This window comes from Solanum pennellii, chromosome 2 (genome assembly GCF_001406875.1).
Source record: "Solanum pennellii chromosome 2, SPENNV200".
Lineage (NCBI taxonomy): Eukaryota > Viridiplantae > Streptophyta > Magnoliopsida > Solanales > Solanaceae > Solanum > Solanum pennellii.
Window position 1 is genome coordinate 47,189,531 of NC_028638.1, and position 13,930 is coordinate 47,203,460.

The 13,930-nt window shown below is 34.8% G+C and overlaps 3 protein-coding genes across 12 annotated transcripts in view; 1 reads left to right on the top strand and 2 right to left on the bottom strand.

Annotated features, from left to right (window-relative positions):
* Nucleotides 1-2,197, top strand: part of LOC107011037 (transmembrane protein 184C-like) — a 5,332-nt gene extending 3,135 nt beyond the window's left edge. For both annotated transcript variants that reach the window (XM_015210352.2, XM_015210353.2), the window contains exon 5: nucleotides 1,633-2,197. In XM_015210352.2, coding sequence (XP_015065838.1) covers nucleotides 1,633-1,839 — 207 coding nt within the window. In that variant the 3' untranslated portion in view covers nucleotides 1,840-2,197. The remainder of the gene's footprint in view (nucleotides 1-1,632) is intronic.
* Nucleotides 2,198-2,830: 633 nt separating this feature from the next.
* Nucleotides 2,831-7,383, bottom strand: LOC107011665 (pre-mRNA-processing factor 17). 2 transcript variants are annotated; one of them, XM_015211247.2, is made up of 2 exons: nucleotides 5,524-7,382; nucleotides 2,831-3,338 (listed from the first exon to the last, which is right to left on the bottom strand). In XM_015211247.2, the coding sequence occupies exons 1-2, from the start codon at nucleotides 7,230-7,232 to the stop codon at nucleotides 3,332-3,334; spliced, it is 1,716 nt and encodes a 571-aa protein (XP_015066733.1). In that variant the 5' UTR covers nucleotides 7,233-7,382; the 3' UTR covers nucleotides 2,831-3,331. The 2 variants fall into 2 exon arrangements, with proteins under 2 accessions (XP_015066733.1, XP_015066734.1); XM_015211248.2 differs by lacking the exon at nucleotides 2,831-3,338 and having other exon boundaries at nucleotides 5,520-7,383.
* A 2,741-nt stretch (nucleotides 7,384-10,124) lies between these two features.
* Nucleotides 10,125-13,271, bottom strand: LOC107011610 (uncharacterized metal-dependent hydrolase YabD). 8 transcript variants are annotated; one of them, XM_015211185.2, is made up of 4 exons: nucleotides 13,060-13,270; nucleotides 11,786-11,887; nucleotides 10,612-11,685; nucleotides 10,128-10,512 (listed from the first exon to the last, which is right to left on the bottom strand). In XM_015211185.2, exons 3-4 carry the CDS (start codon nucleotides 11,524-11,526, stop codon nucleotides 10,501-10,503), a joined length of 927 nt encoding a protein of 308 aa, XP_015066671.1. In that variant the 5' UTR covers nucleotides 11,527-11,685; nucleotides 11,786-11,887; nucleotides 13,060-13,270; the 3' UTR covers nucleotides 10,128-10,500. The 8 variants fall into 8 exon arrangements, with proteins under 8 accessions (XP_027770535.1, XP_027770533.1, XP_015066671.1 ...); XM_015211183.2 differs by having other exon boundaries at nucleotides 11,786-11,891; XM_027914734.1 differs by having other exon boundaries at nucleotides 10,125-10,319; nucleotides 10,624-11,891; nucleotides 13,060-13,271.
* Between the last annotated feature and the right edge of the window lie 659 nt (nucleotides 13,272-13,930).

The following is a 13,930-nucleotide window of genomic DNA, read 5'->3' on the forward strand; positions in this document are numbered from 1 at the left end:
CACCCACCCACCCCACACCCAAAACTAGAAATAAAATTAATCCTTATCCGTCTCTTGCAGTTTTGGTCAAGGTAAGTGAATGCAACTATTTGTTTTACATATATGATAGTTATTTATGCTAAGATCGACATCCTGTCAGAGATGGCTTTCTTTGCTTTTCACTTTTTAAAGCTTTAATTGAAAGGAAGGATGAAAATATTTGTAATCTATAGAGGCAGCATAAGGTTATAGTAGCCCTACTCCCAAGGGCATGATTGACTGGTTGAGGTGTAAGAGTAGCGAGGTTTGAATACCCAGTACGAAGCGTAAAACCAAATCCAAAATATGTCAAGTCTTGCGATTCATAACTAGTAATAGAAGTCCCTTAATGAGTTTCTCGTTACATGTACTGAAATGGAGCCAAGCCCGTATAAGGGACTTCTATTACTAATTATAAATCAAAAGACTTGACTTATTTTAGATTTGGTTTTACCTATGTGTAAGTTTCTGCTAATTTTGACCAACAATCAATACTTATTAAGTTCCTCTGATGCTGTATCCTCACTGCGTCTTTGTGGGAGTGGTATGGGCAGGGGGCACAGATTTTGCTTATTTGCAGGGATGGGAACATCTTCATTTGGGTTTTGCCTCATGCCAAACCTTTTACTGCTATCCTCTACATCTGTGTGTAAACCTGTAATGGAACCAAAACACACCAAGGGACACTGAACTATCTATGTACTTCTAGGTTTATCTGTAGCTTGGGAAAATGATTTCTATATGGAGGACTCGGTTTCATTATTTCATTATTTAGACAAACAATATGTCAAAATCTGTGTTGCTCGGACTCTTCAAAAATGTTGCGCGTGTCGGATTCTCCAAAAGTAGTGTATTTTTGGTAATGTGACACGGGTGCAACATCGAAAGTGAATAGTCCATGCAACTTAGGTCAGGATTATTGAGACGTAGAAGAGTGCACAGATGGGTTCTGCGGTTGGGCTTACATTTTATCTGGCCAAACAAGTGAAAATTAAAGGTCTTTAATATGTCTGCCTCCAACCTCCTCTAAAAGGTTGTCATTAGGAGTAGATAGCTGTTATTCTCTTACAATAATCTCCTCTGAAGTTTGATTGGTGGATGGATATCCATTGTGTGAGTTTGAGGCATGGAATCACTGCAATGAACTGATCATAGGATAATATAAGTGAATCCTGTTAGTTGCTGCAGGGAAACGTGATGTAAAGGTTAGGCTCACGAGTCACGTCACGAGTTCAAACCCTGCCGCAGACCAACGGCAAGGTATTTAAGTGGAGAAAGGTAGAGAGCAGATCCATTATCCACTGAGATTCAAATCACGAGCCACTGACTTTCGGGATTTCTAGGTTATAAAAAAAATGATGTGTCCTGCTAGCCAACAATCATCATCAAGCAAAGGATACAAACTACCACCATTAAAATATTGAATCCTGTTTAGATCCTCTTGACTTGCATGCCATTACTTTTGAAATTCTTTCAACTTCTCAAAAAGGAGGTATTGGTTTCTTTGTTGTGTTGTTTCTGTGAGGAAGCCTCTCCCCCTTCGATGCTTTGCTTGACTGAGATATGTTTTTGCCACCACTGGTGCAATAAACTATTCATCTCTGAATTTTGCAGGGGTTGCTGGTTAAAACTCTAGTCTCGTGGGGAATTATCAAATCTCACCATTTTTGGTTGGATGTGGAGCACCTTCAGGAAGCCATTCAGAATGTTTTAATTTGTGTGGAGATGGTTTTCTTTTCTGTTATGCAGCAATATGCATACCACGTGGCTCCTTACAGTGGCGATGTCGAAGCAAAGTTGAAACTGAAAAAGGATGACTAAGTCGATGCACAAGACATTTGGTGTGAATAGACTCTTTTCCTCTGTGATCTTGCATTTACCACCAGTCACAGTGTGTAATGCAAGTTTTTATTGTTGTGTAACCTGTTGATACGGATCAGGAAGGTCTTAAGATAACTAATTTTTGCGTGTGTTAGCAAAGAAGAAGAAATTTTCTATCATTTCCTCTGATAACCAGTTTTTACTCTTTTGTGGTTGGACTTCTTGTAGTTATATCAGTAATTTTTCTTCATGAGAGGCTGGTGTCCCTGCCGGCACCTGCAACAAGCTTGATTGCGACTTTGTACGTATACATTTTCTTAATTATCTTGAGAATATCATGACTATGTGAATCCTCTAATCTAGCAGTATTTGTATCCTAGCCACAATGAATGAATCTCGATATTTGATACTCCCTCCGTTTCACAAAGAATGATCTCCTTTCCTTTTTAGTCTGTTTTTATGGGGAACAACTGAACAAGCTAGGCTCAAGGTTGTGCCTTTTCTTCCATGGCACAGCGCTGCCAAGTGCCAAGAAAAGGCACGACCTTGAGCTTCACAACGTGTTAAAGAATGAATCTCAATATTTGATACTTCTCCCTTCCACCAGGCTCTACCATTTGCATGTCGAGCTCCTATGCCGGAGACTGCATTTAGCACTGGCTTACTCACAGGAAGCTGGCCTAGCAGATGACTCTTGCATACCCCATTGTGGAACACAAACCATTTGTGACCATCTTTCCATGTTAAGTTTCACAAGGCTTGAAGTGTGTTAACAGTTTTCATGGAGGACATGCCTGAGAGCATTCTAAAATGTCTGACCATCTATGAAGTTGAGCAATTATCATCAACCAAAAAAGTAAGGAGCTAACCCAGTTACAAGTGTATCATGACATTGTAGTTAAATGCTTCAAATTGTAATTCAACCAAGTGCAAAAAAGAAAAGAAAATGCACAGCTGAAGCACATTGCAAAATCTCCGAGTACAAGACCAGTTCGAAGAAAAAAAGAAGTGAAATATAGAAGAGTGTGCGTCTGCTTACAATTTAATCGAAAAAGGTTAAAGAACTTCAACTTCTATATCCTCAAAAACGATCTATGCTGGGAGGCCAGGGTGGCCAAAACAGATTAAAATAACGAAAACAATTTACAACATAAACTTCATTCGTGCATGACATTAACTGAGGAAAATGCAAGAACTGATTTTCCAACTAACTTGTCTTATGGAATATCATAACTTGACAGAAAGTTACATGTCCCTCTGTTAGTAACTATTAGTACAACCTCAAACCAAAGAAAACCATCTAAGAAAACCTGTTTTACTGAGGTAAAGACTACCATTGACTAACAAATGCATTCATAGCTTGGTTCCTCTAGCCAACGTGTCCCAGACGAGTTGACCACCCACTGCATATAAGAGTCTTGATTCCTCTAGCCAACCGATATTGAACAAGTTGTCCTCACAGTAAATGCAGACACAAATGGCTGCTCAAAAACTAGTCCCTGAAAACACCAGAGATGAGGTTAGCATGTTTGTTAAACACCAGGAATAAGAAAAGTGAATCTGTCTCAAAATAGAAGCACACATGTACAAAAAAGAGGCAACACAATAAGAAGCGAACTCAAAATATGGTTATCCTCCAGATCAAGAGAACGATAAATCTATCTACTGATAACAGAACCCCTACCCCAAAATAGAGGCCATTCACCCCAATAACAGATATTTTAATGACAGGAAACAGCACGAGTGAAAGTGCTTTAACCCTCTCTTGTTGGTAGTAAGTTACACTCTATCATCTCTCAAGGGATTGACAAGGATACATTTAAGGAAACTGACAGAAGTCTCAAAAACATTAATTGGAAGTTGAACTGCACCAATCTCCCACGGAATTGCCAAGAAGAGACACAGAAACTGACAGATGACCTCATAAACATAACTTTAGAAGGGTCCTTTCACTTCAAATTGCAGTGGAAGTTTAAAAAAATCCGTGACAAGTCAGGGAAGATGCTTCCTTAAAATTTGGTTCTTTTTGTCTTTCAGAAGTCATGAATTTAACATGATCCATTAAAGGTATGATGTTTTTTTCTTTTTGAAATTGGATTAAGTTGCAGTTGTCATTTGAGGATTTGAAAATCCTAATTCAAAGTCTTTTATGTTTTAGTTGCAATGGCAGACAATCAAGCAATGAGGCAGATTGTTACTTCCTGGACCTTGTGCTACTAGTTTCTTCCCTAACATACCTCCCCCCTCCCCCCTCCTTCATTCCCCCTTCCATGACAGCAGGCATTGAAAAAAGAAGAAAAAATCCACGAAGTTCATATTTTTCCCAGTCAGTGAAAAAATCCACAGAATTCATCTTTTCCATTTTTTCCCTTTCTATTCTCAATAGATTCATCTCTGCTCTTGATTCAAAAACAAGCTCATCAAGTCACAAAACGAAGTGCAAATGCTGTAGAAAAAAATTGCAGAAAAGCACCAAGATTGCTCAGGCTTCAAGAGCACATCTTCATGAACATAAACGTAAATGAAGAGAGACACTATATGCAACGTGAAAAACTAATTCACAAATACAATATATATGCAATGCAAGAAAGGTACAAAGTTAAAAAATGTGTGACGTGAAGAATAATCACTTTGGAGGCAGATAATTAAGGTAAACACAGAGAAATCACTGGCATACCAAAGTCCCTAACACTTCATATCACAATCAAGTTGGGGAAAGTCTTCAGTAAAAACACTTATTTCATGGTTGAGAATGGAGAATTTATATAATTTTGGGACGATAAATGGCTGGGAACAGCATTTTGCAGAAAATTTTTCCAGGACTCTACCAGGAGGAAAATGAGATAGTTGACATGGATTCTCCATTTTCTTCTGAAAGATGTAATGGCATGCAGTTGTCGTAAAAATGGTATTTTTCAATCAAAAATCATGCTATACTAATCTTTGGAGCAGTAGTAGTATCGCTGAGTATTGTCTTTAGGAAACAAGTTTGGAAGGTGAAAAATCCAACAAAGATAGCCTGTTTCAGCTAGTTAGCTATTTTAGAAGCCTTTCCATCCCAAAAATATCTCACTGAAAGAGGATCGTGCTCTGCAACAGGTGGTATGTGCTACCCAAGAATCTGAAAGCATCAGCCACCTTCTACTTCACTATCAAGTTGCCAAAGACATCTGGAGTATGTTTTTGAATCTTTTTGGGGTTAGTTGAGTAATGCCCTACACTGATAAGGAAGCTTGTGCTACCAGAGGCCTCTGGAGAGTTGGCAATCAGTGACGATGATGCGGCAAATGGTTCCACCATGCATCTTTTGGTGTATTTAGAATGTTTTGAAAGAGTCACTACACTCTCATATACGTGTTAAAGGCTAAATGTCTAAAACTCTTTTTTGTTGTTGTGGGCTTCTTCTTTTTTTTTTTTTTGGAGGAAATAGGTAATGAGTAGTTCATCCGTGGATCAAGGTAGGAGTGACAGATTCAGCGGCAGTTCTAATCAACACATAAGTCTCAGGTCACACTAAAGCTAATTTAATCCGAAATATGGAATCAGATATGTGGATATACAACGAGAGCGTTTTTCACTATCCGTGTCACGACTACATTAACAACTAAATTCTACGATGGGACAGAGCAATAAAAGTTTAACCTACATAAACATAATTATTAAAGCAAGGATCATAAAGCTTACCAGTATTTGATCAAACCATCCCATCCACAAGTAGCAACTTTACTTTGTTCCAGAGGATGCCACTCTGCACCAATACAGACCCCATCATGACACTTGAGAGTTCTGAAGACCTTACACGATTTCCAATCCCAAAACCAGCATCTGCCTTCACCATCTCCTGAGAAGACAAACCGCCCATCAGGTGAGAAATTGACCTGGCAGGCATAACCAGCGACAATGTGTCCAGCAAATCTTTTCTTTTTGTTCAACTGAAATCTCTCTCGCGTACTGTAAATAAGAATCTGGTTATCCAAACTTTGTGCTGCAATCCAATTCCCATTTGGATGGGGCGAAATAGATGGCATGGAATGCATATGGGGTTCACTTATATACTTGATAACAACCGGAATACCATATTCCCAAACACGTAGTGATTTATCATCACTAGAGGTCACAAACCTTCTGTTATTATCCACAAAGGTAATTGTATTAACTGCCCCCAGATGTTGATCGTATTCTTGTGTAATCTGTCCACTGTTTATATCCCACTGCACAATCTTCTTATCACTCATACCAGCCAAAAGTACATTCTGCTTATCTTCATCAGGATTAAGCCTCACCACATAGGGTATCTTACCCGTCGTGAACGTTTGAATTACTTGTCCTGTTTCTGTATCCCAATACTTAATGTACTTATCATATCCAGCTGTCAAAAACTTCGACCCGTCATTGCTAAACCAAATATCCCTCACTGCCTTTGTATGCCCCATGTAAGTCCTCATACATTTACCGGAATTGTAAACATCCCAAATCTTCACCTTTGTATCCATCCCAGCTGACAAAATCAAATGACCATGCTTAGGGAAAAACCTAATAGCTGAAACCCCTTTCGTGTGTCCACTCCAAGTATGTACCAATCTCTTTGGTATATAGCAATGATCATTAGCAGCCTTTGCATCCTTCGGTGGAGCGATCCAAGACCTGCCCTGATAATCCTTTTCCTCTTTACCATGAAATGTGCTCTTTTCAACCATAGGCTCCGCCTTATCTTTATCACCACCTCTTTCTTCACCCTTCTTCTTAGCATACTCTTCAGCATACTTTTTCTGCTCCTCAGATAATTCTACTTGCAACCCTTCTTTCTTTCCAGCCCATGGACTCTTCCTGTTCTTCATCAACCATGTGTCGGTGGACGGATTTTCAACTTCCGTCATATCCACATCCTGCTCATCACCCTCCTCCTCCTCCATTTTTTCCTTCTTTTTCTCTAACTTCCTCTTCTTCTGTTCATGCTGTGGTATGTTATACACAGAAATTGCATCACACTCCTTCATTTTTTCCAAATCACCGATGTAGCTATTTTCAGATGGATCAACAGCGTACCCATACTTCTGAAAAGTATTGTACTGCTCATCGAATACAAAGGGCTCAATAGACGCGTCCTCAACGAACCCTAACTTGTGATTTCTGAGTCCTTGAGCTAACCCGTCCTTTGCGTACGGGTGAGCTGGACCGCAAATTGGTGCCCATAGTTGTTCGTACGTCGGGTTGAATCCAACAATGTGCTGGGTCGGGTCAAGGGGTTTGGATTGAGCTCTGGCAGCTTCGCCGGCGACTGTTAGGGCTAGCATGGTGTCGTCGACTTTAGGGGCGGCAGATTTAGAAGGAAGCATGCGTATTGGGGAAGAATCCGGCGATTCATCCTCGTATGAAGATTGTAAAAGATCCATGGGATACGCACAAACTATGAAAAATGGCGAAAGCTTTATATTTTGATTAAAAACCTAAAGGTTTTTTTTTTTTTTTTTGAGCTAAGTGTATTTTTCCCCAAAATCTAGACCGATGATATTATAAGCTTCTCTCTTTTTCATTTTTGGGTTTTGACTTCCAACTTCAACTTGGATAGGGTAAAGCTAATATACTCCAATCTTAGGGCATCTATCCTCTATTTTAATCTCGATCTCGAAATATAGAGTTTTCTATTTTTTCTGAATTCAGACACTTTAATCAATTTCTCTATTTTACTCTCTAAAAGAAAATTTTTTATCTTTTTTTAACATTATATTATTATTTCTATTTTATTTTTATTTTCTTATTTCAATATAAATCATTTATTTCTTTTTCCAAATGATTACTTTATATAATTCTCATATGATAAAAAATTTATTTTTTCAAATTTTTTATTTAATATAAAATATATTTTATTATAAATTTTAAATATCATAAATTACACGAAAATATTATATAATATCTAATTTAATGTACAAATTCAAATAAAAGTAAACGATTACGTTAACACTCAATTTTTAAAATTATTACGTCGCTCCCATTAATGCTCTATTAATGCATTACGGAGTTCAAAATGAGTATTTTTGTCCTTGATTTTATTATGTCTAGCTAAAAATTGTTCAGATTGGAGATTTTCATCTACCACCATTTCTATCGTTACAGTTTGGGCCTTTACGACATCTTTAATTGGTGCATTAAGATCACGTCCTCAATCATCACATTTGTGTAGTATAATACATGTAGTCATTATATCAGGTAGCACTTTCTTTCTCCAAAAAACGTGACGGTCTTGCAATAATTGCAAAACTCCGAATGCACGTTCCACATCTTTTCGACATGGTTCTTGTTTCATTACGAATACAATGGTGGTAGATGAAAATCTTCGATTTGAACATTTTTTAGCTAGACATAAAAAATTACGGAAAAAATGTTCATTTTTAACTTCAAAACGCGTTAATGGAGTATTTATGTGAACAACGTAATAATCTTGAAAGTTGGTATTTATGTGGTGTTTGTATAATTATATTTCATTAATGATTTCACTTTTATTTGAATGACTCATTAATTTGTATATTATATAATATTTATTTCTAATTTATGTTATTTAGAAATTTAGAATAAAAAATAATTTCATATTAAAAAAGATTTTTTTTTATATTACATGAAAATATTATGAAAGTGATTATTTTGGGGGAAAAAAGAATGAAGCGATTTATATTATGAAATAAAAAATAAGAATGAAATAGAAATAATAATATAATATGAGAAGAGAAAAAAAATATTTTTTAGAGAGTAAATAGAGAATTGGGTTGGAGTTGATTGTATTAAAAAGTAGAGAATTCTAAATTTGGAGAATTCTAAAAAAGAATCATCTTGTTTCTCCTCAATATTATATTATTATTGTTCTTTCTTTTTTCAAAGTAATCACCTTATATAATTTTCATGTAATATAAAATTATTATTTTTTAAAAAGTCTTTATTTAGTATAAAATTATATTTTATTCTGAATTTTAAAGAACTACTACGAAAAATTGAAAAAAGAAATCAACAAGCACAACCGCAATCACAAACACAACACATTTCTCTAGATCATACACATAATTTTTTCTGGATATTGTTAAATCAGGAAATAACCTACCAGATTACTAAATTATTGTTGTGATTTTAAAAATCATTTTGTTATGTATTGTATTGTTATTTTGTATTTAAATTATTATGTCATGTATTGTACTTTTAAATTAAAATTTTTGTTTTATCATTTAAATTTTGTGCATTCTTCGTAATGAAAATCAATAATGATAATAATATCAAATTATCTCTTAAAGTGACAAAAATTGAACAAAATATGTATATAAAATATTGTTAATTCGGGATGAAAGTAGTATATATTAAATTATATATTTTTTAAAACGTTATGTTATATTAAAAAAAATTACGAACATTAGAAATTTAAATAATAGTCTTATACGAAAAATAATATGTTAGTTACAAATAGTAAAAATAATATTAAAATAATGAAAAAGTGAAATAGAGGGGTGAATAGTAATTCTTCAAATTTGGATAACTACTATTCACCTCTCTATAAAATAGAGAATAGAGGCTTTTTAGAGAGTGGTTGGAGACCCAATTCTTTATTTTACTCTTCAAATATAGAGAATAGAGACTAAAATAGAGTGAGTTTGGAGATGGTCAAGTTCTTAAAACCTCTCAGACATTATAAGTCTTAGCTCGTTTCTATTTGTCTTGGTGTTGAATGAGTTGACGCATCATATCCTTAGAGAGGCGTCATGGTGAATGTTACTTGCAAATTATATTATTTGATAAAAAAATATTTATTCGAATTATGGAAAGATGCATTTAACATCTCAAAAAGAAGTATCTAAATTCATACTTTCAATAAATTTGAGTTATTTTCTTTCAAAGCATATCCAGTAGACTTGATATATTTTCTTAATTAGTTTCCCTAATTTAAATACTAGAAAACCACTTAACATAGATTTCTTTTTAAAGTTACTCATAAAACAACAGTAATGATTTTAAGTATTCAGAAATCTTCTTTTAAAAGACTTTAAATTGCAAAACTAATATTGAGATTAACTAGTTAAAATTACACTGACAATTTTTATCTTTGGAAATGTTATAGAGTATCTTCATATATTATTAGTATTTAAATAAAAAACAAAAATAGTAATACGATAAGGTAAGTCGGTCCGTACAGGTGCAATGCGAAGATTAACCAATTTTTTAATATTTTAAAATTATTTTTAGTACTAAATACATATATCATATAGAAAAAAATAAGATAAATAAATTTTAAAATAGATAAAAGGAAAAAAAAAGTAAAATTGCAACAGCTTTTATTGAAATGAAACAGATTCAAATGCAATGATTGTGGGTACAGCTTAAGCCAAGAAGTTTGATGTACTGATACAAATGTTTGAACATAAAGTTAGCCCAAATGTCAAAAGATTAACAATGTTTTTGGCTGTGATGCTTATTGACAATTTTCAATTCCTGCCTCCTCATAACTGTTGCAGAAGATAGAGGACATATGGTTAGAAAAAATATACTTATGAATCAATGAAACATTTGAGAATGAATTATAGTAGTTGAGTCATGATACACAGGAACTAATTGAAGTATAACTAGCAGATATCAAAACTAAAGCAGCATTTCTTCTTAGCAAACCAATAGTCATGTCATGGCACATCATTTTAAGACCTGCAGAGGACAATTTAGTGTGACATAAGACCGGTACCTAAAAAAGGAATACTGAGCATGTAGCACAATTGTCAACTGCATGTCATAGACAAGTTTTACCTCTTGCAGTACCTTTGAACCTTCATAAGAAAATAGCCGAGAAGCATTTGCAAAGCTTATCTCAGCAAGTTCTTCTTTCGTCAGCTCGAGTAATGATGCAACATAGGAGAGTACATGGTGAATGTTTGCAGTATGGTTATAGATTTCTTCTGCCTGTCGTTCATTGCCTTTGTCCTCCTCGGATGGATTTCCATCATTGATTCCTCCACTTGATGGTCCATCAGCTGATGAAGCTTCCTTCTCGATTAAATACAGAGGATCTGGATTGCTTAATTTTGGCAAAGCATCTGGTGCATCTGTCTCCAACAAGATCCTGTCCTTAGGAATTGACTTCAACATTTTCTTCGCCTTGTTTTCCTTCATGGACATAAGGAACCCAGAAAAGGAGAAGTAAGCACCAAGCTTAGCAAATTCAGGAACCATTTCAGCAGAGCCGAGGTAAGAGTGCAGGATGAAACCAGCAGGAACAGGCCCCGCAGATTTTAATAATTCAAGAAGATCCCCGAAAGCACGAACACAGTGTATGGATGCTGGTCTTTCCAACTCTTTGGCAAGTTGAAGCTGCTGTCGACAGACATCCACCTGATCAGCGAAATCAATCTTCCTTCCAAATGAACCTTTATCTAAACCAATCTCTCCAACTGCAGCAGCAGGAGTAGACTCCAAAAATCCTCTCAAGGTTTTCAGCCAATTAGGAGTTCTCTCAGTTATAAACCAGGGATGGAGCCCAAAGTTTGGAACAATAGAAGGGTAGCGTTCACTCATTTCCTTTACCAAATGCCAATCTTTCTCTGACACGCCATTGACCGCAAAATGGACAACTCCTGTTTCAGTCGTGGTCTTAATAATTTTTGGGACCATATTAAAGATCCTTGGATCTTGGAGGTGACAATGAGAATCAAAGAGTTTCAGCATTATGGGTCTTAAAACTGCCAGACTCTTCTCTGCTTTTCTCTTGATACACTCTAAGTCAGTATTATACTGCTTATTCCTTGAACGAACCCTTAATGAAAGCTCACATGCTGGAGAAAGATAATGGTAACTGGAAGATGCTAGTGCAACACAGTCTCACAACTGTATGATAGATTAAGGTGTAACTAGCTTGTGTATGTATGAGAAACAAATGACTAAAGGGAATCTGCACAAATCAAAAGCTGAAAATAAAATGAAGTACCTGTAACCACTCAGAACTCCAACAATTTCATAATACAACTCAAAAATCCAAATCCGTAAACCCATAAGAACACCACATTAAAGTTGGTCAGCCTTGTTAAACCTGACTGCATGCACGCAGCAAAATGAGAGTAACGCTTTGAGTTAAAGAAAAATGACTTTCAAACAGGATAAGGGTTGCTTGGGAATTCTAATGTCTAACCAAGTCACTCTCTTGGCTATTTAGAGTCTTCTTAACAACCAAAAGTTGAACTGAAACAAATATGATTATGCCAAAAATGAAAGTTCATACACAAGGCTACACTCAACGTACATCTCTACAACCAATTTTTTAGTCTTGAGCCTCAAATAAGGAGTGTACACAATAAAACCAGTGAAATCGCAGTATGGTGAACCTGCAACTCAGGTGCTCAGACGGTTAGACATGGAGTATCAGCTTGAAGTAAATTATCTGAATGTTACCACTGGGTGGGCGGAATCAAAACGAAAAACATGACAAAACTATTTGATTTTCCAATTCCGATGGCCTTAAATTCATCATCAATAAATCAGGCTCGATTCTGAAACGACTTTTCCTCTTTCTTTAATTCAAAGTAGCCATTCTTCCTATTTCTAATTCCCTATAAAGTAGAAGTATTTCTTATTGATCTAAACACCAGAAAGAAGAAAGCAAACCAATGAGAACAAGCAGAGAGAAGTAAGCAAAGTTAAAAACAGGATAAATAAACAGATAATATAAGTAGGAAAACAACATAAAGAGGACCAACAGATAAGCAATTTTCGCTAAAAGTTTACTCAACCACTATAAAATGTCACTAGATACAGCTCCCATTTTTTTGTATTTATTTATTTATGCTACTAACAAAGACACACATTTGTGGCAGAAGAGTTTCACGGATATCTAAGGATTACTAAACAGAGAAGACAAGTCATACATTCACTCTATTTGTCATCAGTTAATCACTAGTTTCAAGGGTATATCAGAAACCGTCTCTCTGACGGAGTGTAGTATGTTTTTGTTGTTGTAGTATTGTTAATCTTGATCTTAATTTCCCTCTTATTTAGGGTTTAAGTGGAAGCTTAAAGCTGTGTTTACAACTTCTCAAACACCATCCTCCAAAGACATAATTTTGCAAAAAGCTACGCAACAAACGCTTTCTTATCTCCATCACAATCTTCCTATCTGTTACATATGTCTGAGTAATAAAGATTGAATTTTCAAACACCCATTAACTCCAATTACAAGAAATTTTCTGGGAATGAATAATTAAGTACCTGGAATATGAGCTCTGAAATTTGAGGGGTAAGTTTCGGTATACCAAAAGGAAAAGCTTCACACTAAAATTCTCAGCGACAGCTCGAACCACATCTATTTCCTAGGGTTAACAAGGCTTTCGTGAACGTGCACCAATCGGTTTTGTATGATCTTATTTTAGCTGCTAATTTTTTGAGTACGCGGCATTATCTGAAGCGTAAGGCTCTTTTTAGAATCGATTTGTATATTTTAAAAGTTTTCGAAAATTATATTAAAAGCTCTTTTGATTAATTATTTATCTTGTTTCAAATGAAAATAAAGCCTTCAACAAAATTAATTTTTTTTTTAGTTTTATCGATTAAAACACACACACACTATATATATATATATATATATATATATTAATTTTATTTTGTTAAACACTTTGTGCGAAAATTTAAGTCAATCAAGTGCGAAAAAATTAAAAAGTCATTTTTAAACGGATAAAAAAAAAGAAAAAATTACTTAACTACATAATATTTCTTTTTATAACTTTTAAAAATTTCTATCATTTCAAAAATCCATTTTTTCCTTTTTTTTCCTCTCATTTTTCAGATACATTATTATATCTTTTCTAATACAATGAGTTTGTTTCTATTTTTACGCCTAAAATCATTCTCATATATCAATAGTCACATCAATCACTCAATTTTTTAATTTCAAATCTATTATATCTCTCAAGTTCATCAATTTCAAGTACCTAAAGAGGTACGATCATTTTTTCATCAAATTTTTATTTCCATTCTTCAAATTTAGTTTTTTTATAAAAAAAAATTAATATTTTTATTTACAATTTTCTTATACATATGAATTCTGCTCCTTCTTTTTAATATGATACCTTGTGTATTCGAA

Coding starts and splice junctions, on each gene's coding strand:
- LOC107011665 (XM_015211247.2), bottom strand. CDS start 7,232: ATGGATCTTTTACAATCTTCATACGAGGATGAATCGCCGGATTCTTCC.
- LOC107011610 (XM_015211186.2), bottom strand. CDS start 11,526: ATGCTGAAACTCTTTGATTCTCATTGTCACCTCCAAGATCCAAGGATC.